This window comes from Periplaneta americana, chromosome 8 (genome assembly GCF_040183065.1).
Source record: "Periplaneta americana isolate PAMFEO1 chromosome 8, P.americana_PAMFEO1_priV1, whole genome shotgun sequence".
Classification (NCBI taxonomy): Eukaryota; Metazoa; Arthropoda; class Insecta; order Blattodea; family Blattidae; genus Periplaneta; species Periplaneta americana.
The window spans coordinates 105,479,026-105,504,797 of NC_091124.1; the positions used below are offsets into that span (position 1 = coordinate 105,479,026).

The following is a 25,772-nucleotide window of genomic DNA, read 5'->3' on the forward strand; positions in this document are numbered from 1 at the left end:
TTGTAGCCGATAAAGTTTTCTCTACTTTGAGATTTCCTGAAGAGGCACAGAAAGGAATTCTTACAGCTTTGTTGTTGATTAATGCATCATAAATACTGAAGAAGTGCTCAGGAACTGCATCTGGATTGAAAGGATAGAAACCTCTGGCTCGAAATCCAAATGACCTCTATATTACTACCAACGCAGCTTTCTACATGTGTAGTCAGGCTTGCTTTTTATAAGCTATCCATTGCTGTGATTCTGTTCTTGAAATAATGCTTGAGAGACTTAAAATGTTAGCGATCAAGAGATTGAATTGCCTGAGTTGCAAACAATTGTGATTCATTATCCCCATTCTAGCATTTTATGTTATCTAAATGTGCTGAATGTTCATCCAAAATTAAGAGAATCTTGCCAGGATTCTTTTTTGGAGTAAAATTTTCCTTCAATCGCTTCATAAATAATTCTGATGAAACATAGGACGATTTTGGATTCATATAAACCCCCGTTTCTGCTAAGAATCCGTCAAAAAACTTCCATTTTTCCTCTCAAACATTGCCAGTGGAAGAAATGTTCCCTCCGAATTGCAACATGTTATGACAGAATCACTTCCACCTTTTTCGCTTGAAGTTAGGACTTGAACATCTTTGGATCCCTTTTTCTCAACCACTTTTCCTTGTAGATTTGTTTAGTTGGATGCCACTTTCCTCTATGTTATGTGGCTTTCCTACAAATTGCCTTCACATAGAGTTGTTTCCAGTAGTCAAAATACTACTTGTCTCAACATGCCTTGACCTCTTCAGAGAGATGGATGATCCTTCTGACTGCATGAGAGGTAACTCAAGGTTTCGCTCCAGGAAGAAATGCAGCCATTGGATGTTTCTTGAAGACTCCACAAGATTTCAGTCGGGGATTGTTCTCTAAATGATTCCATAACAATGCGATGCTTCATTAATTCCCAATTCCCCAAAAAGTTACAGTAAGATCGAAGAAATCTCTGGGATTGCATTGACTAACGTTTGGTCGTGAAATGTGTCTTTCAAACACAACTTTGGACATCCCTTAAAATTTTGAAGGCCCTCAACTTTGGGCACCTATTGAAAATGTCGCTGCAACAAATTTAGAATACCGGTATTCCTTAAAATGTTCATGGATTTCAACTTTGGACACCTCTTGAAAATATGTGATCCTCTAGCAAGTTTTGGTCACCCTTTAAAATTATTGGCCTCTAATATACAATAATTCTATACTAATATAATAAATCAATTAAAATTCCAATAAATTCAGCAAGGACACTAATAATAATTAGTTATGTACGGTAATATCACTCTTAAGTACATGGGGCGTCTCTCCCTCAAACAGGTGGGGCATCTCTCCCTTTAGCATGACCATTACGCCTTATGTATTTAAGGGTAACCGTAATGGACAATTACTTAATTTTTTTTTCTAGAATGGAGTACAATGCATGTACTTGTCAAATATATTGGATTAAGCAACATATACATAGCCATTATCCCAATTACGAATTTTGAAAAAATATAAATATTATAACAAAGCCTACGAAAAACAGCATTTCTTTTTCCTATTCACTTTTCACACACAAAAAAACCGTCACAAAGATTGCACTGCTTGCCTTCGAGGGTGGTATACGAATTAAACAAATGGTCCCAAGGTCGATTCCTTAGAGGTTTTGAGATAAGGAGAAAAGGAGGGTGGGGCGACTCTCCCCGTGGGGCATCTCTCCCGGAATTACCTTACTAGACTATGGTAATACTCTAGAATTCGACAGATTAATTTGGCGGCTTTAATCATGCATGTATTATTTCTCCAACACTGAATTGTTTTGGATCACGGATGAGTTCTTAAGAAATTTCATAACTAGCCAGTAATAGTCCATCATGTCTGCATTTATTTGCTTGAATTGTCTTGCATTTCTTAAGATTAGTAAAGAGATTTATAGGTCCTGGAACTAAAAATAATTACAAAAAATCATATTATACACTTTATATTTATACATTTTCTTAGGAAATAGTACATACAAACAATATTTAATTTCTCATACCTCTTAATTCAGCATGTTCTGTATGTCATAAGGAGTACCGTAATATAGTTATATATTATTAAATTTATTAATGCCCAGAATGACTTTCGAGTATACAAACAAAAGAACTCTTCCTCTCATTCCACATGGTATAGTCATTTTTAACTCGTATGTACACACTACTTTGATAAGCCATGTGTCACCACAGATATTGAATATTCTAATCTGACCACACCTATTGTTTTATGAGGTCCTTAAATGACACACCAATGTAAAACTCATGGCTGGATGAATGCAATAAGAGATAAGCCTAACGTAGAAAAGAATGGGTTGCGAGTGACACACATATTAACATCGTCTTTAGCGCAAATCGGATTGAATAAAATTACTTATGCATAATAGCCCAATTGGTGCCTCACTGGAAATGTCATTGATGTAGGATTTCGTAGTATTTAAAACTGATAGTAATACATACTACTACGATTATGTTGTTTTAGCGGAAATGAAGAAAAATAGAGTGTACAGTTCGTTAGAATATAGTGTGGAAGTTGCGGAAAATATTTCATTTATAGGCCTATCAAAAGTTTGTTTATGAAATTGTTCACAATATTGTCCCATCAGTATTATTGTTCCAATTACTTTGTATAAAGCTTATTGCATTATTAAAGTGCATTTGGGCATTAATTTATTGTTTATATACCTAAGTATAGTGCATAATGTTTTCTTGGCATTTAAATGACTGGTGTGTATCAAAATTTGCCACAGTAATATGCATCAACAATGGAAGTGCTGTATCTTGGCACTTAACCAATTGATGCGCAACTGTAATGTGATAGTTTCTATTTCAAAAGCACATAGAATAAAGTTATATCATATATTCTTGAAAGTGCTTTAAATAATGTTTGATGTCAAAGAATTGATTTTATATCTGTATTTGGTACTGAGATATTCAATTTTTGTCCCTCCTGTAAAATTTTGAAATGACGAGTTTGGTCCTTCTTTGAATAACCTCTTCAATTGCATAAAGTAATAATCAGGGCCCGGATTCCGATGACATGTCATCTTTTTTTCCTTCTATCAGAGACATTGCTCGTTTGTTTGTAAATTCCATTTGTGACATCCACATTCTAAAAATCTATAATTTATAGGCCATATTTTTATCATTTTTGCCATTTTCTGGTTTTAGGTCATTTTCAAAAGCTATACGTCATTTCAGGTCTTTTTTCAAGTTTTGGATCAATATTTTCATCATTAACGGGATTTCATAAACGCAATCTGCTTTCTGCATTATATTTGTCGTATTTACATTGATCTACTGGAAGAAATGAACAGAAACATACGGTAATTTATGTATGACATCGTGTCGAGTTTTCATCTGCTTACTGTGAACGGAAACGAAAGAACAAAAATGGCCAATCTACAATGTGATTGGCTCCGAAAATAAGAGCGACGCGACTATAATGCACGAATTTTTGTCTTATGACAGACTTTGCAACAATTAAATTTATAATTTACAACAATGAGATTTATTTCTTGTTATGCGAACGCGATTATGAAACAGTTTAACCTTCAGTTGCAATAAAATTTTCAGTGAAGAAAGTTCCAGTCACAATATTTTAGTTACCGGTACTGTTAAAAAAAAGTATTTTAAAAACTAACACATTCCAATATTAACATTATTATGCCTAAGATTAAACCTTCCAAAGCATAGCATTAAGACAACTTGTTTCAGAGTTCAGTGAGGAAATTCTCTACAGATGATGGAATTGTATTTTGCAAAGTGTGTGAAGTTAAAGTATCGGCGGATAAGCGTTTCACTGTGCAGCATGATAAACATGTACGCGCTATTCAGAATGTGAACAAGAAAACATCTTGGCTGCTAATTGGACAAAGTATATCTGCAACTACAATTGCATCTTCCATGTTTTTCACCTATTTTGAATAGACAACTACTACTAGTACAGTGGACTTTATGTTGTCAGCAAACAGCTGGATACATTAAGAAGATTGATTGATTGATTGATTGATTGATTGATTTTCTTGCTTCAGCTAATATTCCTTTATGGAAATTATCGAACATAAATTCAAGGATTTTCTGGAGCAGCATACAGATCATTCCATCCATGACGAATCCACTTTGAGAAAGAACTATGTACCTGTATGCTATGATAACAACTTTGACAAGAATCAGAGATCAAGTTGACGGAAAGAAGACTTTTGTTAGAGTTCGTCAACCATTCCACTATTTTTCGACTTTTTGACAAGTCCATGTTTCTTGTATGGCCTGATGGTATACAGCACGACGACCTCCTGATCTTCGTCACTGATGCTGTGCCATACAGGTCAAAGCAGCCAAGTCCATCCTGTCGTTTTATCCTAAGATGATACATGTAACATGTTTGGCTCATGCGTTGCACAGAGTAGCAGATGAAATGAGGGGACACTTTTCTGAAGTTGACGACCTAGTCTCGAACGCAAAACAAAATCTTTGTGAAGGCCCAATTGCGAAGGGAACTCTTTAAATCCCTAGCTCCGAATGTTCCTTTGCTGCCAGAACCCGTGATCGCACATTGGGGTACTTGGATTGATGCTGCATTTATTATTGTGACAATTTTGAAATTGTTAAAACAGTTGTCGATGCTCTTAAATCAGAGGATGCAAAGTCTATTCAAAATGCCCAAGAATTGTATTCAAACAGTGAACTGAAGGGTAAATTAGCATACATCGTCACATTTTGGATTTATATCACCAGCTGGCTATAGCACAACTTCAGAAAAAAGGGATGGCTCTAGTGGATTCAGTGGCACTTGTAAAGAAAATAGAACTCGATATGGACAGTGGATTAGATGAAGTTGGAAAAATGGTAGCAAGTAAGTTTAAGTATGTAAGTTCCAAAGAGGAAAATTATGCTCTGAGACTGTAGATTTTAATTAATTATTCAAATTACCTAATTAATTCAATTAATTCGTTAATTTTCTTCTTGTTTACAACTTATGTACAGTAGTTTAATCATCATCATCATCATCCTTCACGAATTAGGCCTCTGTAGACCTGTTTCGGCCCCATCTAGCAGTCTTCTTAACGGTCTTCCTGGTCGACGATGTCCTCTAGGTTTATATTGCATCATAATTTTTGGGATTCTTGAATTTTCCATTCTTCTTACATGATCTAGCCAATTGAATTTGTATCTGGTGATTTTTTCTTCTACTGACTCTACTTCTAATTGTTCTAAAATTTCTTCATTCCTTTTTCGGTCTAAAAGAGTATATCCTGCTGTTCTCCTGAAAAATTTCATTTCCGTTGCTTTGATTCTGTTCATGTCTTTTTTCTTTAATGTCCAAATCTCGCTTCCGTATAGAAGGGTGGGTAATGCTAGTGTATTATATATTTTTATTCTTGTAGATTTTTGTACTAATTTAGCTTTTAATGTATTGTTTATTATTCCTAGAATTTGTGTAAATTTGGTAATTTTCTTATTCACATCTTTTTCATTTTGATAAGATATTTCACAACCCAGATAATTGAAATTTTGCACTTGTTCGAGGCATTGGTTATTGTGTATTATCTTACTTCTCACTGGGTCTTGTCCTAAAAATGCCATTACTTTTGATTTTTGTGCTGAAATTTCCATCCCAAAATCTTTTAATATTTCATTTAATGTATACAATCCTCTTTGTAAATTATCCTCTGAATTGGAAATTATGACTTGATCATCGGCATAGAGTAAGGTATTTAATGTTAGAGCACTGGTTATTTTGATTCCTGATGTGTAGATTTGGTTCCATTTTAAAATAATAAAGTAGTTTAATATAAGCCATTATTAATTAAAATAAAAATTCCAAATTTTTGGATCATTTTTTGTAATTATTAATAATAATAAGTTTTATTTTCCCTGACAGTTAAGGCCATCGGGCCTTCTCTTCCACTCAACCAGGATCAAGGCACATACAGAAAAATACATACCGGTATATCAGTATTAATTTAAAAATAATAATAAAAACAGAGAGATTGAACACATATATGAATATAATCACAAACAGGAAAATACATTCTGGTATACAAGTATTAACGTGAAAAAAAAAAAAAAAAAGAAAAAAGAAAAGAAAAAGAAAGACAGAAAGAAAGAAAAAAAAAAAGAAATTAATACATGTTAGATAATTTTCATTAAATTTTAGAGTCATTTTTAGATCATCAAAATCCGGGCCCTAGTAGTAATATTTATTGAAGTAGAGCATAATTAAAACCAAGCGAAAACATACCTTATTTAATTCCATTTGAAGTAAAATTTGACACTTTAATATTTATTTTTTCTACAAAATGAAATTAAAATTTTATTGAACAAATTGAATAGTGCACATCTATACTAGTAATAAACTTGCAACCAAAATTTTTCTGCTAATTTTCGTTTTTGCAAAAATAATTGGTTTTAACATATTGCATAATTAACTATCCTGAGACCAAAAATCGGTTTTTTTTTTACATGTCTGTCTATGTTACCTTTTCACACAATAATGGCTGAACCGATTTCTATGAAAAGTGGTATCTAAGATGAATTATTTTCCATTTAGATTTTGGGCTGTGTGGCATTCAAAATACTTTCTTTAAAAGGAGGATTGTAAGGGCATCTGAAGTCATTAAATCGAAATATCTCGCTTATTATTGATCTTTTAGAAAAATGTTAATGTTACAAAAGTTGCTTTAAAATTATTTCCGACAAGTTTAATCCGATGCAGAATTTTGATTGGACTCATATTTAACGAAATATGCGAGTTTTAAAATAACAATGCATTTTATGTCAATGACACCTATGACTAATATAATGAAATAAAAACAAATGACTAGGCATTTATTTAAGGCGACCTTGTATAACAAACGGAAAATATTAATTTAACACCATTTTTATATGAATATATTTGTATTCTAGGGTAAATATATATAAACGTTTATCAATATTAATATTTAAAGGGAGTGTGTGTATTTGTATGAGGTAATCTCAGAACCTACTTAACCCAATTGGATAATTCTTTCACCATTGGAAAGTGTACTTTCTCTAGATGGACATTTGCTATAATGCCATTACAGTAACTCCTGAGTGAATCGAGAAGTGAGTACAAATGAGCTATAAGGTAAAATTAAAAGAGGTCCTTACACACAAAAAACTTGATATACTGTCGAAATATTGTATTACTTAATTATTAGTATAGATTATGTAATTGAGTGAGCCACAGTAAAATATAGGCCTGCTTAAACTTTATTTTGACCACATAAAATACTAATTTTATACATTTCGATTTATTTTTGTCCACAAAACATAATCGTATTTTTACGAGTTTTGTCGTAAAGCACGAGTATTTTCCCTGGACCAAAAATGCAATAACTTACATATGGAGTAAATTTATCGTTGAGTTCACTAGTGCTGAGTCATTTTACGAAGTGTCACGGAATGATGTTCCTGTGCTCATTTATCCATGTTTATTTCCTGTGTTTCTTAAAATAATGTTTATGTACGAGTATAGTAGACGAAGTAAGACCTATCTTGTGATCCCATCATGCAATCACCAGTGGGTATGGAGAGGGAAGATAAGGTTTTAGTCCGAGTTGAACTTCCATGTCTGCAGATTCGTGTAATTTAACGACCATCACGCCTTACACGCGAAATTCTTTTTCTGATCGCCAAATCATCATCTTGCGCAACTCACATGCCATTACTCCTGAACTATACCATGTTCAGTGTTATCTTTTAATTTACATAAAAAGAATTATGCACAGCGAAGCCAGCACAAAACATTATTTTTGTATACAATCCTCCTATATTGATTTTAGTTTGGCATGATTTATTAAAGGATGTATGCAAGATTAATTAAAAACATTAATGTTAAACGAATTACTCTTGCATCAAAAACAAATGTTCCTGGAACCAAATGATCCTATTTTAATTATGTACATACAATAACGTTAAGAAACATGTTAAATGAATTATTCTTGCACCAAATGTGTGCTCTCTGGACCAAAATATCGTAGTTTAATTACTTAAATACAGTTTCATTTAAGACACATGTTAAATGATTTATTCTTGTACCAAAAATGAATGCTGCCTGGACCATATGTCCTATTTTAATTGTGTGATTACTTTATTGTTTCATCTGGTATTGTTGTTATGGCTAGGGAATGGATTTCTAGGTACCGGTACTAAAAACGAGAGATTTAGGACTTCGTTGTTTAATCAACCGTCCAAAGACAGGTCTGAACCGCACAAGTGACACCAACAAGGCATCACTAATGAGGCCATTAGATAATGGGGTAGGGTGGCCAGTTCCTTTCCCCCTTCATTGCATACATCGCTGACTAGTTACATGTATTAGACTTCAGATGTATATTTAGGACCTTATAAAATCCAATTTAGAACTTTCAGGAGTTTATATAAGATTAACATTTAATAATTTTAATTTAGTAAATATTCCATTTTAGGTAGAATTTATGTACAGTCTTAGAGAAAACTGGTGCTGACAATGAGTGCTTGAATATTCAAATTCTGTCATTGTCAGTGTAAGAGACTGATTGCAAATTGGTCAGTTCCATTTCGCATAACAGGATTGCACTGACAGAAAAGTAATTTGTAAGCACTTGCCTAACTTGAACAACCTACCACTCCTTTTATGCTAGGATGGACTTTTCCAAACGAACTTCATTCCAGGAAATTAGGCAAATTTTTCCTTTGTTCTGCTTCTAAAATCAGTATGGAACAAACTTACCAGACAAGAATTTGTCTGTAAGAGAATTCTTGTACATTTTAAAAAGCATTTTTGTAGTGCTTTTGGGCATTTTTGCATTTGTAGTACTAGTATTTTTATTTTAAATGCCTATACACAAACCTAATTTTTAGGTATTTATAGCAGTATATGGTTCATTTAGGTGTTTTTAGGTCCTATAGAATTTTAACACCTGTATACATGAAATGTAGAGATATCTGAATAACATACGTCTAGGACGCAGCAAACAAAGTAGGTACGGAACTAGAAATCAGTTCCCTAGTTATGACTGAGATATGTATTGTTAATTGTAGACCGTAAGTAATCATGCATGTAAGGACTTACACACAGTGAGGTGAAGGTCGGGGTTTGGGATGGTCCACAAGCCAGAAGTTGTGCTAAATATGTTACTTTGCTAATTATCCAGTATGGAGTGTTGTACATTATATAGGAATGTTACATATTAAGTATGTGACTTTCTCAGTGACCATAGCGTGTCTCTAGAGTGGTGTATTATAATTTTGAGGTTATTTTCAATTATTTAAGTATGCTTTTTCCCCCATGTGTGGTGTGGGAGAATATCAAGTTGCACCTTATTTTATAGTGTAGGCTGGACATTAATAAATTGTGTGTCCCATTTTAAATGTTTTATACACTAGATGACTCTGTGGAGTTGTACCCTACTTTACTGAGAATCATGGCAGACAGGATCCAGGCTCCACTGCCTCCTAGAGGAGCAGTAGTGCGTCTGGGGCTATGAATTCGACTTGTACTTGGTTCATTTTAGTGGATAAGTATAAGTTGGACATTAACTTCGGGTAGTATTCTCTGAAAAATGTTGTAACCATTAACATTAGACAGGCTTATTGCTTTTTATATAGTACATACTTCAAAATGCCAAAATAAAAGTCTCAGTTATCCCAAAACATTTCTGACTCAAGGCAAAACAAAATTCGGACATTTAATAAGCGGGAGAAAGAGTGGAAGATTTGTTTACGAACTAACAATGGAATCATTTCAGCAGCTTGGCTAAGGGAAACTAACATTGAACACTTTGATCAACTTGCCGATAACAGGATTCGAATTTATCGGACTTGAGAAAAAGAAAACAGCACTGAACATTCTCAGAGAATTAACGAACAACGAGAATGTATTGATTTACCATTATGATCCAAATATTGACTGCACTCATTTGAATTGTGAATAAACTATGCAATAAATTTATTGCAAAAGGTGGGATGAGCCAAACGGATTATGTTGTGCTGCTGGAAAAGTTGTTCTGCTTGAGATTCAAGAGCCCTCACAACCAATTAACAACTTACTTATAGAAGTACATCTGTTATCAACACACTTTTTAAATAATATAAAACAGTATAATGCCTTACTGTATGTGTCATCGTTTGTTGCAAAAGAAATGCATGAAGTCAATTTCATGCCAACATTTAAAGTTGAAGCATATGCTTATCATTTATACATCTTGATTACACAACTTTTAACACTGTATCACTTCGGAATATCATTTCATTGCAAGTCTTCCATCTGAGAATAAAACTCCTCAGTTCTTACTAGTATATTTTGTTTCAGACACTGACCAATTATCTGGTCGGTTTAATGTAGTACCAAGCTTGAAAGTAGAATTGATTGAACAGCTCTAGAAAGTATTGCTTGGTAATAACTGTTATATTCATAGTTTTAAATACAACTTTGAAAATAATTCAGGAGTAAACGACTTACAACATGCAAGTTATTTTTCACTAAGTAATTACAAAACTGTATATTTGAAAATATAATACATTTAGTCAGTTATACTTATTTCTAATAAGTGCAGCAAAGCGTGAGGATATGGTTAGCATTTTAATGAAACTGAAATTGCTATTGAGATTCTCTATTTTACATACACCATGATCCTATATGGTGCATTTGTTGCTAGCAATCAGCAGTTTTTTATGCTCGACAAGATTTTAACTGTGCTGAAAGGACCTTGTGCTATTAAAATTCATCAATGTAGAACAATTTATACGTAAATGATAATACAGATAAGACTTTTTATACATTTCGTACATAATGTTTTTCACACTTATACATCATTTTCTTCAGTCCTGATAAAATTCCTATACTTCATATTAATTTATTTCAGTTAAACAATTTTCTTTTATTCTATATATTTTTTTTTTTTTTACACTTACACGATCGTATTTTAAACTCCCAGGAGATACGACATGTCATTTATACATTATAAATGAGTTTTGCTCGAAATCACGATTGCCGTGAAAATTAGAAGCTGCCCTTGCTTGCCTCCAACAATCTTGTGTCCTTTAATGACGCTGTTACTGATTGAGAAACAGTGAAACAATTCGTAACACACCATGATATAACTGAACAAATTCTGGAACACATCACAATTTGAGGGCATGGTTTATTCCTTAGCAGCAAGCAGTCCAAAATAACTGATCTTTTTCTTTAAAATAACCCATATTATTATTAAATTAAGATCACACAGGAAGAACCAAGATAAGACACGTTACAGAATTTTCTGAATTGGTGTTTGAAATGTAATATATCAACTAGAATTGGCTTAACTCGTTCTCCACAGATGATCTTCAATTGCTATTTCAGATGTTATTTATTAAATTTAATGTAATTTCAGTACACATTTTTGTCACGCGGTTCCCCCCCCTCCCCCCTCAGGCCCCATAAAAACGTATAAATGAAGTTTTATTATGCAATTAAATGAAAACGTTAAATTATTTTGAAGTGACCATGGTAATTTTACTTTAGCCTACACCAGAGATCGACAAAAATGTAATCGTGATCACTAACAATAGTGACATCACAGGGGCAGTGCTATAAACTGTCTTTGCTTCACTCCCATCCAACTCCCCTACAACTCCAGTTCACAAGCATCTATCAATGGTGGGTTATGTGCTTACATTTGGATTGCTTCTTTCTCAAAACCTTCGTCTGTTCAGAAACATGTGTTTAAGGAAGAATGGGAGGAATAGTATCTGTTGTGCACATGGTGACAATGTAGATGCCTCTTGTGTTCTAAAATTCTAATAGGCAATCATAAATCAAACACTGAGCGACTTTACAACACATGTCATAATGATTATCATGAAATCATAGGTAAGCATGAACATATCCAATGTAATTGTAAACGGAAATGTATGCAGTAGAAAATAAGGATAAAATTTGTTTTCTTTTCCTAGGATTGGATGGAGCAAAGCAATTAAAACATAAAAAAAAAGAAACTGAATGCAAATAATAGTTCCGGTTCTGAAATATGATTAAACAAGATATGAGTCAAGGGGAACTCGATGCCAGTTATGTCATTGCTTTGGAAATCGCAAAATCATTGAAGTGCTATAATGAAGGAGAGTTCATTAAAACATGTCTGAATAAAGTTGCTAACATTATTTGTCCCAAATAATCTGATGTTTTTAACAGTATGAAAGTATTCACACTAACAATACAAAGTCAGATAAGAGATTTTGAAACACTAGCTCAATGAGAAATAAAATCAAAGCTGAATCAAACTGGTCATATCTCTCGCTTTACTTCGTAAGACACACCTAGATAAGCAGTTTTAACTATGTTTGTTAGTGCTTTTAAATGCTTATTTTGCAAAACGTTTTTGCTTGCTTATTTTACGATTTTAATTAAAACAGCATATTTTATCCAAAACTGTAATTTTAAAAGAGCAAATTTCACTCATTTATCACTGATTCCCTGTTTTTTATTGGCTAATAAAAAATTAACTACAGTCGAATGCATAAGAAAACAATGCTAGGGTATGACCCAGGATGTTGTGAAATAATACTGCATAGTTCTAATTAGGAGAGAACCTTCGGATTTCCCGCCAAGCTTCTGCAACTAGGCAGGTCAATTGGTTATTGCACTTATTGCGTTATCAGAATAATGTCATGTGCATGGATGGTGAATCCCCGAGTTCCAAGCTGCAGTGTGCAAGTTGTGCAACACGCTTTGGTTCAATAAGGTGCGTGAGATTGCTCACTGTTGTAGTTAAGGAATGCCACCCTCAAAAACCTCTCAATCAGCATTCTTACGCAAATGAGTAAATGAGTTTGGAAGTAAAATTTTCTGTGAGGACGGCAGTGTCTTATTTTGTTTGGTGTGTGAAAAGTGTGTTTCTGCGAAGAAAAAATAACATTGTTCAGCATATTAATACAACGCGGCATAAGGAGAAGTTTAAGAATAAATTTCAGTTAAACCAGCAACTGATTAAAAGCAATGTGGGTGAACAATCGAGTTCTAGTGATACATTTTTCAAAGACTTGTGTTTAGGATTAGCAGGTTCCGACATTTCGTTGTGAAAATTGAATAATGTGCAGCTTCAGGTATTTTTAGAAAAATATACAAACAAAAGTGTGCTGGACGAAACTACATTGCGCAAAAACTATATGCCACAGTGTTTTCAAGAAGTAATTTGTAATATTCGGGATAAACTGAAGCACAAAAACATATGGATTTCTATTGCTGAAACCACAGATGCACCGGGACAATGTGTATGTAGTGCTGTAGTTGGTGCTATGAAAGCAGGAAACAAATCATTTCTTTGTAATATACAAATACTTGACCGAGTAAATCATTCCACTGTTGCAAAATTTTTCAATGATTTGTTACTATTCTTGTAGCCAGAAGAGGTTCAGTTTCCATGTATTCGATTTTGCTTATTTTGGTGGTTATTTTTACCATTTTCATGCTTATTTTACTGTTTCTGTGTATTTTGCTTATTTGGGTACTTATTTTCACCATTTTTCGTGCTTATTTGCTTGTTTATTTTACTGTTTGATTGTGCTTAAAAATTTGGGCTTTACGGTAGTTATCATGTACATACTTGTACAGTAAATTCACTTGATGATCCTCTTCTTTTGCAAACCGATCAATTAGGTCACAACATACTGAATTTGTACTACTAGAAGAAACTAGAAACAAATCTGAATTTATTTCAGAACTATCAATATTTAATGTGCTGTTTAATGAAGTATATCTCGTAACACAAAACAAAAATAATAGGAACACCCGCAATAAAAGACAAAAAATATCTGCGAACATAAAACAAAACTTTTACACAGGGAGAGACACATGACACGATTTTCTAAAGCAAAGAAGAAAGAGAGTTTGCCAATATAGTGGAAAGCAGCCGAGACTAATGATGCACTTGTCAGTGGTGAGTAGGATTTCTCCAAATCGCCTTCTCTCCCGGCTTTTAGTCATGTTTAAACACTCTGCTATACAGCTATTTTATTGATTGAACTGGCGTTGTCATGGTTACCAGGAAGGAGAGTCATATAGTTGTCTCCACTGTCTTGCTCTTGTATAGACACTGCAGGTTGCTTGATGTCAATTGTACAGGTTACAGTGCTGTTTTCTTTTGGTACGAATTATTTGTACTATCAATAGTGAGCGGACATCACCAACTGGATGTGATCGATTTGACGTAACTTACATCTTAGTAATATTGAATAGTAAAATTAATACACTGCTCAAAAAAATCTAAAGGACAAGGACATTATTTCCTTCAGTTTATTATTCATAGTAGTGAAATGGATATTACCTTATCTAATGAATAAGTTACCTTGACTAACAAACAAATCAAGTAAACTTAAAGGATTATTTTTATTTTTATTATGTTGAAGACTAAACAATAACTGAAATGCTGAAGTTGAGTAAAATGTCAGAAACATCTTAACAAAAAGAAAAAATTAATAATTCCGTACAGATTGAAATGAAACAAGTTGTTAGTAATGTGTATGACTTCCTCGTGCATTTAACACTGCTTGGCATTGCCTCAGCATGCTTGAAATCAAATGTTCAATGTCTTCTTGCAGAAGATTATCCCAAGCCTGAATTAGAGCAGTGGAAGTGTCCAACGTCTTCTGTATTCTCTAAAGTTGATTCCATGCATTTTCTAGGGGATTAAGATCCGGGGACTGAGCAGATCAAGACAGTACAGAAATCTCTTTTTGCTGAAACCATTTACAAACCACTCGAGCAGTCTGAGTGCAGGCATTGTCATGCATAAGAATGAAACATTCTCCTTGCTTATTAGCAAATGGTCTCACAATTGGTTGTAGAACAGAATTTAAGTACACATTATGATTCATTGTCCCTTCCAGCAAAACGAGCTGTGTCCTTTTGTCCATCATCACTCCTGACCACACCATGACTGAACCATCTTTGTAGCTATGGACTTCCTGAACCGAAGTCTTTCTGCTGACCTAGGTTGACATTAAACCCTGATACACCTTCCATCAGGATGAAACCAGAATCTAGAATCATCACAAAACATAACATAGACCATTCTTCATAACCCCAATTGACATGTTCTTGTGCCTATGTAGATGTGCTGCCCGGTTGTTTCTCCAAAAGTCTGTTACTCTGAAAGGGCATCAAGAAGAGAGTGATGCTTCATGAAGTCAGTTTCTTATAGTCTGATCACTTACAACAACTCCATGAGTGTCCTGGAGGACAGATATAAAGATATAACTGACTGGCAGTCACAATCCTCTGACAGTGTTCAGAACCAGAAATCGATCCTGCCATGCTGTTGTTTTCCTTTCTCGGTCTTGATGACATTTCTTAACCTCACCTGTGACTTAATAACATAGCCATAATCGGCTAATAACACTCCATGATGTGTTCAACACTCGAGCAACATGAGCCTGGCTTTGACCACCTTCCAACAGCTCTGAGCATTTCAGAAGTTGTGAGATGACGACATTCCATGATTAAATAAGATGACTTCGTATGATTCCAGTCAGAAAGCATATGTTGAAGAATGAAGCATAAAGACCGTAGACAGGATAAAATCTATAAAATAAACACTTAATTGTTTAAAATGTTGTCATGGCAATACCAAGGAGTAAGAAATGTGGTACAAATTATAATTGTCCCTTAGACTTTTTGAGCAATGTATAAAAGGAAAAAGTCTGTCATTTGCTATAACTTGCCTATGATCTTACTTCAGCTAAAATTAATATTGTCATATTGTATTCTGGACAAATATTAGGGGAGGCACGGCCACCCTTGCCTCCCCTGAAAATTCACTGCTGCAAAGCAGTTTTACCACAGTCTAGCATATACAGTCACGAAGCTCAATATGTAGGGGATATGCATCCATAGATAGCTAACCACTAGGATCGCTACTATCACCTCATTACAGACAATGCGAAATTCCTAGTACTTTCAACAACTCAAGCTTCGTGACTGTGTATATACTAGACTGTGGTTTTACTATGTTGATGATCTGGTAATTATAATTGGCAGTTTCGTATACTTTGTTGGTAAAGATTTAAAGTAAATCAGTCCATGATACACAGTTTATAATATGTACCATGTTTTGTTTCAGGATGCTCACAAACAGCTACAAGAAATTCCATCTCCAAATATTGTATTCATGAAAGATGAGTTTGTGAACAAGAGACGTATGGAAGGTGCAGTAGACATTGAAAGACAAGAATATTCAACAGTGAAGGAACAATTTGATATAATGAAAGGAGACTTGCAAGTTATTTCTCAGCACAATGAAGAAAAATATGTGCAGCTTTCAGAGAACGAGAACCTTGAAACACATCTGCAATTGCAGAATAAAAAGTGTAGGGAATTGGAGATAATGTTGGATCGTCTGCAAATTGGATTGAATACCAAAAATACTGATTTGGAGAAAGATTCGTCATCCATCGAAAAAATAAATTCACTTCTCTCTGAAGAAAGACAATTGTGTTGTGAACTGAATCTGAGTCTGAAGAAAAGTTCTGAAAAATTAGAAAATATGAAAATAAGAAAATCAGATATAGAAAGCGAGATGAAAACATTAGAAAAAGAGCTGACAGCAAAGGAACACGAACTAAACCAGGAAAGAGATTGTAAGGAGATATACGAGAAAGAGCTGGGAAGGTTACAGACAGATCTAATAAAAATACAAGAAGAAAAGAGAATTCTGGAGGTAAATGGTCCACATAATTTTACAATATTGGAACAAGAAAATACTGATCTTGTAGCCAAGGTGCAAGAATTGGATATGAAAATACGAGACTTTGAAGAATTGAAACTGACATGTGAGGAACAGAGCGAAGTTATAATGAAGCTTAGTTCTGAATTAGAAAAAGAACGCAGCAAGGTGGAAATATTGCAGAGAGAAATTCGTGAACAGATCGAAAGTAATGCTGAAAAAGACGGACAATTACACAGTTTACAAGAAGAACAATGCGTTTTACAAGATAAGATATCCTCACTTATTCAAGCTGTGGCCACTGAAATTGACAAAAAAAGAATTGTAGAAGTTACACTTGAGAATGAGAGAAAGGAATATTTGACAGTGAAGGAACAATTTGATAAAATGAAGGGAGACTTGCAACAAATTATTGCTCAGCATGAAGAAGAAAAATGTGTGCTACTTTCAAAGATCCAGCATCTTGAGTGTCTGCAGTTGGACAATAAAAAGTGTCAAGAATTGGACCGTCTACAAATGGAATTAAATGCCGAAAATAATGAATTGGAGAAAGATTCAGTCTCCATCGAAGGAACAAATTCACTTCTCTCTGAAGAAAGACACTTGTGTGGCAAACTGAATCTGAGTCAGATGAAGAGTACCGAAGAGTTAGAAAATCTAAAGATAAGAATACTAGATACAGAAAGCAAGATGAAAGCATTAGAAAACGAGCTGGCAGCAAAGGAAGAAGATCTGAACAGGGAAAGGCATTGTAAAGAGGTGTACGAAAAAGAGCTACAAAGGTTACAGACAGATTTGATAAAAATGGAGGAAGAAAAGATATTTCTGGAGGAAGATCGTTCTCAGTGTTTTAAAATGTTAGAACACGACAAGATTAATCTTGTAGCCAAGTTGCAAGAATTGGAGATGAAAACACGGGACTTTGAAGAATTGAAACTGACATGTGAGGAAGAGAAGGAAATTATAATGAAGCTTAATTCTGATTTAGAAACAGAATGCAAGAAGATAGAAATACTGGAGAGAGAAATCCGTGAACAGATCGAAAGTAATGCTGAAAAAGACGGACAATTACACAGTTTACAAGAAGAACAATGCATTTTACAAGATAAGATAACCTCACTTATTGAAGCTGTGGTCACTGAAATTGACAAAAAAAGAATTGTAGAAGTTACACTTGAGAATGAGAGAAAGGAATATTTGACAGTAAAGGAACAATTTGATAAAATGAAGGGAGACTTGCAACAAATTATTGCTCAGCATGAAGAAGAAAAATATGTGCTACTTTCAGAGATTCAACATATTGAATGTCTGAAGTTAGAGAATAAAAAGTGTCAAGAATTGGAGACAGAGTTGGACCATCTACAAATGGAATTGAATGCCGAAAATAGTGAATTGGAGAAAGATTCAGCGTCCCTTGAAGGAATAAATTCACTTCTCTCTAAAGAAAGTAACTTGTGTTGCGAACTGAATCTGAGTCAGAAGAAGACTACCGAAGAGTTAGAAAATCTAAAGATAAGAATACTAGATACAGAAAGCAAGATGAAAGCATTAGAAAACGAGCTGGCAGCAAAAGATGAGGAACTGAAAAAGGAAAGGCATTGTAAGGAGGTGTGCGAAAAAGAACTGCAAAGGTTACAGACAGATTTGATAAAAATGGAGGAAGAAAAGAAAACTCTGGAGGAAGATCGTTCTCACTGTTTTAAAATGTTAGAGCACGACAAGGCTAATCTTGTAGCCAAGTTGCAAGAATTGGAGATGAAAACACGGGACTTTGAAGAATTGAAACTGACATGTGAGGAAGAAAAGGAAATTATAATGAAGCTTAATTCTGATTTTGAAACAGAATGCAAGAAGATAGAAATACTGCAGAGAGAAATTCGTGAACAGATCGAAAGTAATGCTGAAAAAGACGGACAATTACACAGTTTACAAGAAGAACAATGCGTTTTACAAGATAAGATATCCTCACTTATTGAAGCTGTGGCCACTGAAATTGACAAAAAAAGAATTGTAGAAGTTGCACTTGAGAATGAGAGACAGGAATATTCGACAGTGAAGGAAGAGTTCGATAAAATGAAGGGAGACTTGCAACAAATTATTGCTCAGCATGAAGAAGAAAAATGTGTGCTACTTTCAAAGATCCAGCATCTTGAGTGTCTGCAGTTGGAGAATAAAAAGTGTCAAGAATTGGACCGTCTACAAATGGAATTAAATGCCGAAAATAATGAATTGGAGAAAGATTCAGTCTCCATCGAAGGAACAAATTCACCTCTCTCTGAAGAAAAACACTTGTGTGGCGAACTGAATCTGAGTCAGAAGAAGAATACCGAAGAGTTAGAAAATCTGACGATAAGAATACTAGATACAGAAAGCAAGATGAAAACATTAGAAAACGAGCTGACAGCAAAGGAAGAGGAATTGAATAAGGAAAGGCATTGTAAGGAGGTGTACGAAAAAGAGCTGCGAAGGTTACAGACAGATTTGATAAAAATGGAGGAAGAAAAGAAAACTCTGGAGGAAGATCATTCTCATTGTGTTAAAACATTAGAAGAAGAAAAGGCTGATGTTGTATCCAAGCTGGAAGAATTTGAGGTGAAAATAAGGGACTTTGAAAAATTGAAACTGACATGTGAGGAACAGAGCGAAGTTATAATGAAGCTTAGTTCTGAATTAGAAAAAGAACGCAGCAAGGTGGAAATATTGCAGAGAGAAATTCGTGAACAGATCGAAAGTAATTCTGTAAAAGACGGACAGTTACAGAGTTTACAAGAAAAACAATGTGTTTTGCAAGATAAAATATCCTCACTTATTGAAGCTGTGGCCACCGAAATTGACGAAAAAAGAATCTTAGAAGTTGCACTTGAGAATGAGAGACAGGAATATTCGACAGTGAAGGAAGAGTTCGATAAAATGAAGGGAGACTTGCAACAAATTATTGCTCAGCATGAAGAAGAAAAATGTATGCTACTTTCAAAGATCCAGCATCTTGAGTGTCTGCAGTTGGACAATAAAAAGTGTCAAGAATTGGACCGTCTACAAATGGAATTAAATGCCGAAAATAATGAATTGGAGAAAGATTCAGTCTCCATCGAAGGAACAAATTCACCTCTCTCTGAAGAAAAACACTTGTGTGGCGAACTGAATCTGAGTCAGAAGAAGAGTACCGAAGAGTTAGAAAATCTGACGATAAGAATACTAGATAGAGAAAGCAAGATGAAAACATTAGAAAATGAGCTGGCAGCAAAGGAAGAGGAACTGAATAAGGAAAGGCAATGTAAGGAGGTGTACGAAAAAGAGCTGCGAAGGTTACAGACAGATTTGATAAAAATGGAGGAAGAAAAGAAAACTCTGGAGGAAGATCATTCTCATAGTGTTAAAACATTAGAAGAAGAAAAGGCTGATGTTGTATCCAAGCTGGAAGAATTTGAGGTGAAAATAAGGGACTTTGAAAAATTGAAACTGACATATGAGGAACAGAGCGAAGTTATAATGAAGCTTAGTTCTGAATTAGAAAAAGAACGCAGCAAGGTGGAAATATTGCAGAGAGAAGTTCGTGAACAGATCGAAAGTAATTCTGTAAAAGACGGACAGTTACAGAGTTTACAAGAAAAACAATGTGTTTTGCAAGATAAAATATCCTCACTTATTGAAGCTGTGGCCACCGAAATTGACGAAAAAAGAATCTTAGAAGTTGCACTTGAGAATGAGAGAAAGGAATATTCGACAGTGAAGGAAGAGTTTGTTAAAATGAAGGGAGACTTACAACAAATTATTGCTCAACACGAAGAAGAAAAATGTGAGCTACTTTCAGAGGTCCAGCGTCTTGAGGAGTGTCTTCAGTTGCAGAACGAAAAGTGTCGAGAATTGGAGACAGAATTGCATCATCTACAACTGGAATTATATACCAAAAACAGTGACTTAGAGAAAGATGCAGCATCCATCAAAGATATCAATATACTCTTGTCTAAAGAGAGACAATTATGTTGTGAATTGAATCTGGATCTGAAGAAAAGTAACGAAAATTTGGAAAATCTGAAAATAAGAAAGCTAGATATTGAAAGCAAGAAGAAAGGTTTAGAAAACGAGCTGGCTGAAAAAGAAAAAGAACTAAACAAAGAAAGAGATTTTAAGGAATTGTACAAGACCGAGCTTGAAAATCTACAGGCACATCTGATAGAAATGGAGAAAGAAAAGAGAATTCTGGAGATGAACGGTTTCCATTTTGTTGAAATGTTAGAGGAACAAAATTGTGTTATGTTAGCTGATGTACAAAAATTGAAAGCTGAGGAAAAACTTAAACTTGAAATAAAAGATTCCATACCTGAAAATAAGGCTACAAATATGTGTGAAATAAGAGAGAATGATGCATTACTGTGTGAACTTCAAAGTGAGTTGGGAAAATTATGTAGTGCAACAGAGGTGCTAGAAAGACATAGTCTAAAACAAATTGAATTTAATAGTGAAGGAGTAACAATCTCGAAGCTACAGAAAGAAATTCCAGAGACTCCAAAAGAAATACCCTTAAATTTGAACATTTTGAAAGTTGATGAGATTAAAAATAATGTGGAGTTGGAGATTCAAGAATCTGGTACAGTGCTCCCAACTTGTAGTAAATTGACTAATCTCCTCACTCCAGAACTGAAAGAAGGTCGTTTTCCTAGACACATTTTTCCGAAGTGCAAATCTAGCTATGAATTTCCATCCCGAGATGGAAATGTAAGGGAAAGTATTACTACCTCAGTGTCTATTGTTAAACTGCAAGAGTTAACAGGAGGTGACGAAATAAATACTACATCATTAGATGATGTAGATCTTTGTACATTACAGAAGGAAGACCATTCCTCAACACTTGAAAGTGGAAAATCTGAGGAGCAACAACTTTTACATGTTGGGAATGAAAATCTGACACCAGGTTTAAGTACACTTGGTGGTAAGCATGAGAATTTTGAGAAATTGTCATTGGAAAACAATGAATATGTGAAGCGAATATCATCAGATTTAGAAACTGCAAATCGTAAACTGTCAGAGTTATTGTACGAAATACAGTCTTGCCGAACATCTATTGTGACTGAAATAAGGAGTCTTAAACCAAGTTGTAACATGGAATCTTTAGGAGACTGCTGTTTACTCGAATTATTTAACATATTTCTTACATATGTAATGGAAAAGGAAGCAGAAATTTTCTTGGATATGCAAGATCAGCTTAAGGAAGGTCGTACACAATCTGTTGATTTGATTAGAAAGCATTATAACAACGAAGAACATGGAATTAGATGGGTTGCAGAACTTGAAGGTGAAGTGGAACATATGAAACTAAGTGTATTAGAGCAAGAAAAAAATACTTCAGACTTGGATCATTTACAGCTACAAGAAGAGAAAATAGCTCTTAATGACAAAGTGAGACATTTTGAAGACAAATTATCTACAGCTCTTCTTGAGGTAAAACATCTGAAGTACAAATTTTTAGAAAAATATTCCAGTTTGCAGGAAGAATATAATAATGAGCAGAAAGACTCAGAATTGCGTATTGAATTTGAAAATGAAAGCAAAAGAATGAAGATACTAGATAGACAACTTGCACAACAAAAAGCAGATGTTGAGAAGGATTCGAAATTGCAAATTCTGGAGTCAATGTCCGAGCTACAAGAAAAAATTTTATCACTAATAAATAGACATGAGAATGAATCTAAAAAGAAAGAAGAATTGGAAATTATGCTGGAGAACAAAAGAGAGGAATGTATGGTAGAGAGAGAACAATTTGATACAAGAAAGAGAGACTTGGAAAATATTTCCCAATGTAGTACTGAGAAGAATTCATTTATGTTAGAAGGGCAACACCTTGAAGAAATCCTGTTGTTAAAGAGGCATAATTGTCAAGAATTGGAGAGACTGCTGAATTCTCTTCAAAATAAATTAAGTGCTATAAATAGTGAATTTAGTAAAGACTCAGTACCCATTGAGGAAGAAAATTCATTTCATTCAAAACAGTTACTATTCTCTGGTCAAGAAATTCGAAGTCTGACAGAGAATATTGGTGCTAATGATTTGGGACATCTCAAAAGGAATTTACATGTAGAAACCAAGAAAGAACGATCTGATGAAGAGTTGCCTGTAATGGAAAACGAAGTGACGAGGGAAAGAGATTGCCTGAACATTTACGGTCGAACCAAAGTGATGGAAGAAAACAGAATTCTGAAAGTAAATGATTTTCATTGTGTTAAAACATTAGAAGAAAAGGCTGATCTTGTAGCCAAGCTGCAAGAATTTGAGATGAAAATAAGGGACTTTGAACAATTGAAACTGACATATGAGGAACAGAGCGAAGTTATAATGAAGCTTAGTTCTGAATTAGAAAACGAACGCAGAAAGGTGGAAATATTGCAGAGAGAAATTCGTGAACAGATCGAAAGTAATTCTGTAAAAGACGGACAGTTACAGAGTTTACAAGAAAAACAATGTGTTTTGCAAGATAAAATATCCTCACTTACTGAAGCTGTGACCTCTGAAATTGACGAAAAAATAATCTTAGAAGTTGCACTTGAAAATGAGAGACAGGAATATTCGACAGTGAAGGGACAGTTTGATAAAATGAAGGGAGACTTACAACAAATTATTGCTCAGCATGAAGAAGAAAAATGTGTGCTACTTTCAAAGATCCAGCATCTTGAGGAATGTTTGCAGTTGGAGAATAAAAAGTTTGGAGAATTGGAGACAGAATTGCATTGTCTACAAATGGAATTGAGTACCAAAAATAGTGAATTGGAGAAAGATTCAGAGTCTATGAAAGAAATAAATTCATTTCTATCTAAAGAAAGACAGTTGTGTTTTGAACTGAATCTGAGTCTGAAGAATAGTATCGAAGAGTTAGAACATCTCAAGATAAGAAATTTAAATATAGAAAGTAAGGTGGAATCATTAGAAAACGAGCTAGCTGTAAAGGAAGAGAAACTGAACAAGGAAAGGAATTGTAACGAGGTGTACAAGAAAGAGCTGGGAAGATTCCAGGCAGATCTGATAAAAATGGAGGAAGAAAAGAGAATTCTGGAGGGAAATTGTTCTGAGTGTGTTAAAATATTAGAACAAGAGAAGGTTGATCTTGTAGCCAAACTGCAAGAATATGAGATGAAAGCAAAGGAATTTGAACAATTGAAACTGACTTTTGAGGAAAAGAAGGAAGTTATAATGAAGCTTAATTCTGATTTAGAAACAGAGTGTAGCAAGGTTGAAATATTACAGAAACAAATTCGTGACCAGATCGAAATTTGTGCAGAAAAAGATGGACAATTACATAGTTTAGAAGAAGAAAAATGTTTTTTACAAGACAAGATATTCTCACTTACTGAACGTGTGGCCATTGAAATCAGCGAAAAAAGTTTGTTAGAAGTTACACTTGAGAATGAGAGACTGGAATATTTGATAGTGAAGGAACAATTTGATAAAATGAAGGGAGACTTGCAACAAATTATTGCTCAGCATGAAGACGAAAAGTGTGTACTGCTTTCAGAGAAGAAACATTTTGAAAAATCCCTTCAGTTGCAGAATGAAAAGTGTCGAGAATTGGAGACAATGTTGGATTGTGTACAAATGAAATTGAATGACAAAAATAATGAATTGGAGAAATATTCAGCATCAATCAAAGAAACAAGTTCACTTCTATCTGAAGAAAAACAATTGCATTGTGAACTGAGGCTGAATCTGAAGAAGAGTACAGAAGAGTTAGAGAATTTGAAGATAAAAAAATTGGATATAGAAAGCAATAAGGAAGTATTAGAAAAAGAGCTGACTGCGAAGGAAGAGGAACTGAAGAGGGAGACAAAATGTAAGGAGGTGTACGAGAGAGAGCTGGGAAATCTACAGGCAGATTTGATAAAAATGGAGGAAGAAAAGAGAATTATTGAGTTCAATGGTTCTCATTGTATTAAAATGTTAGAAGAAGAAAAGGCCGTACTTGTAGCCAAGGTACAAGAATTAGAGATGAAAGTAAGGGACTCTGAACAATTGAAAGTGACATGTGATGAGAAAAATGCAGTTATAGTGAGGCTTAGTTCTGATTTGAAAACAGAATGCAGCAAGGTGGAAATGTTGCAGAGAAAGATTCGTGAACAGATTGAAAAGAATGCTGAAAAAGAAGAGAAAATACACAGTTTGGAAGGAGAAAAACTTGTTTTGCAAGAGTCCATATCTGCAAAGAATTTGGAAAATGTTTGTGTCGGTGAGGCATCAGAGATAATAGTATTGAATCAACAATTAGAGGAATGTACTATGGAGAAATGTAGATTGGATGATGAAAATGAACAGCTAGCATCTCGCATTGTCGGTCTAGAAAAGTTTACACAAAAAATTATATTGGAAAATGTTAATTTGAATAAGATGGTTGAACATTTAGAGAAGGTAAATAAAGAAAAGAATTTACCTTCATCCACAAAAAAAGATCAGCATTATGAAGTAGCTCAGAAACTGAAAATTTCTAATGATTTTGAGGATACAAATATGAGAAATACTGGTGTGGGAAAAGGACAAAGGTGTTTGGAATGTGAGTTGGCAATGGCAAGGAGTTTGAGAAACATTCTTGAAAATGAAGTTACTTGTCTTCGAAAGGAATGGGTAAAATTGAGGGAACAAAATACTGTTGAAATAAATGATTCTGTAAACGAATTTACTCAGAAGGTTGAAAATCTACAAAGCCAACTGAACAGGTTTTTGTATGAGAGTAGTACTGTCAATGAAAATTGTAAACACTTGAGAGAAATACCAGAAAAAACTATATTGAATGAGGAATTTGAAGGGTGCACTCAAGAGAAGCGTTTGTTTGATGTTGAAAATGAGCAGGTGGTTGATCTTGAAAGACTGATAGAAAAAATTTCATTAGAGAACGAAAGTTTGAAGGAATCAGTAAAAAGATTAAAAATGGAGAAAGAAAGTCTGGATCTCAAGCCCTGCATTGCAAAGGAAGGATTCTTGAAGAACGTGGCAACAGATACAGGTAAGATGTAATTTGCACCTGTTTGCGCCTTTTACATGCTTCTAG

General features: G+C 34.3%; 1 protein-coding gene across 1 annotated transcript in view; it reads left to right on the forward strand.

The window, feature by feature from the left end:
- Positions 1 to 25,772, forward strand: part of LOC138704917 (centromere-associated protein E-like) — a 284,997-nt gene that overhangs the window by 204,630 nt on the left and 54,595 nt on the right. Inside the window, exon 15 of the mRNA XM_069833317.1 lies at positions 16,142 to 25,727. Coding sequence (XP_069689418.1) covers positions 16,142 to 25,727 — 9,586 coding nt within the window. The remainder of the gene's footprint in view (positions 1 to 16,141; positions 25,728 to 25,772) is intronic.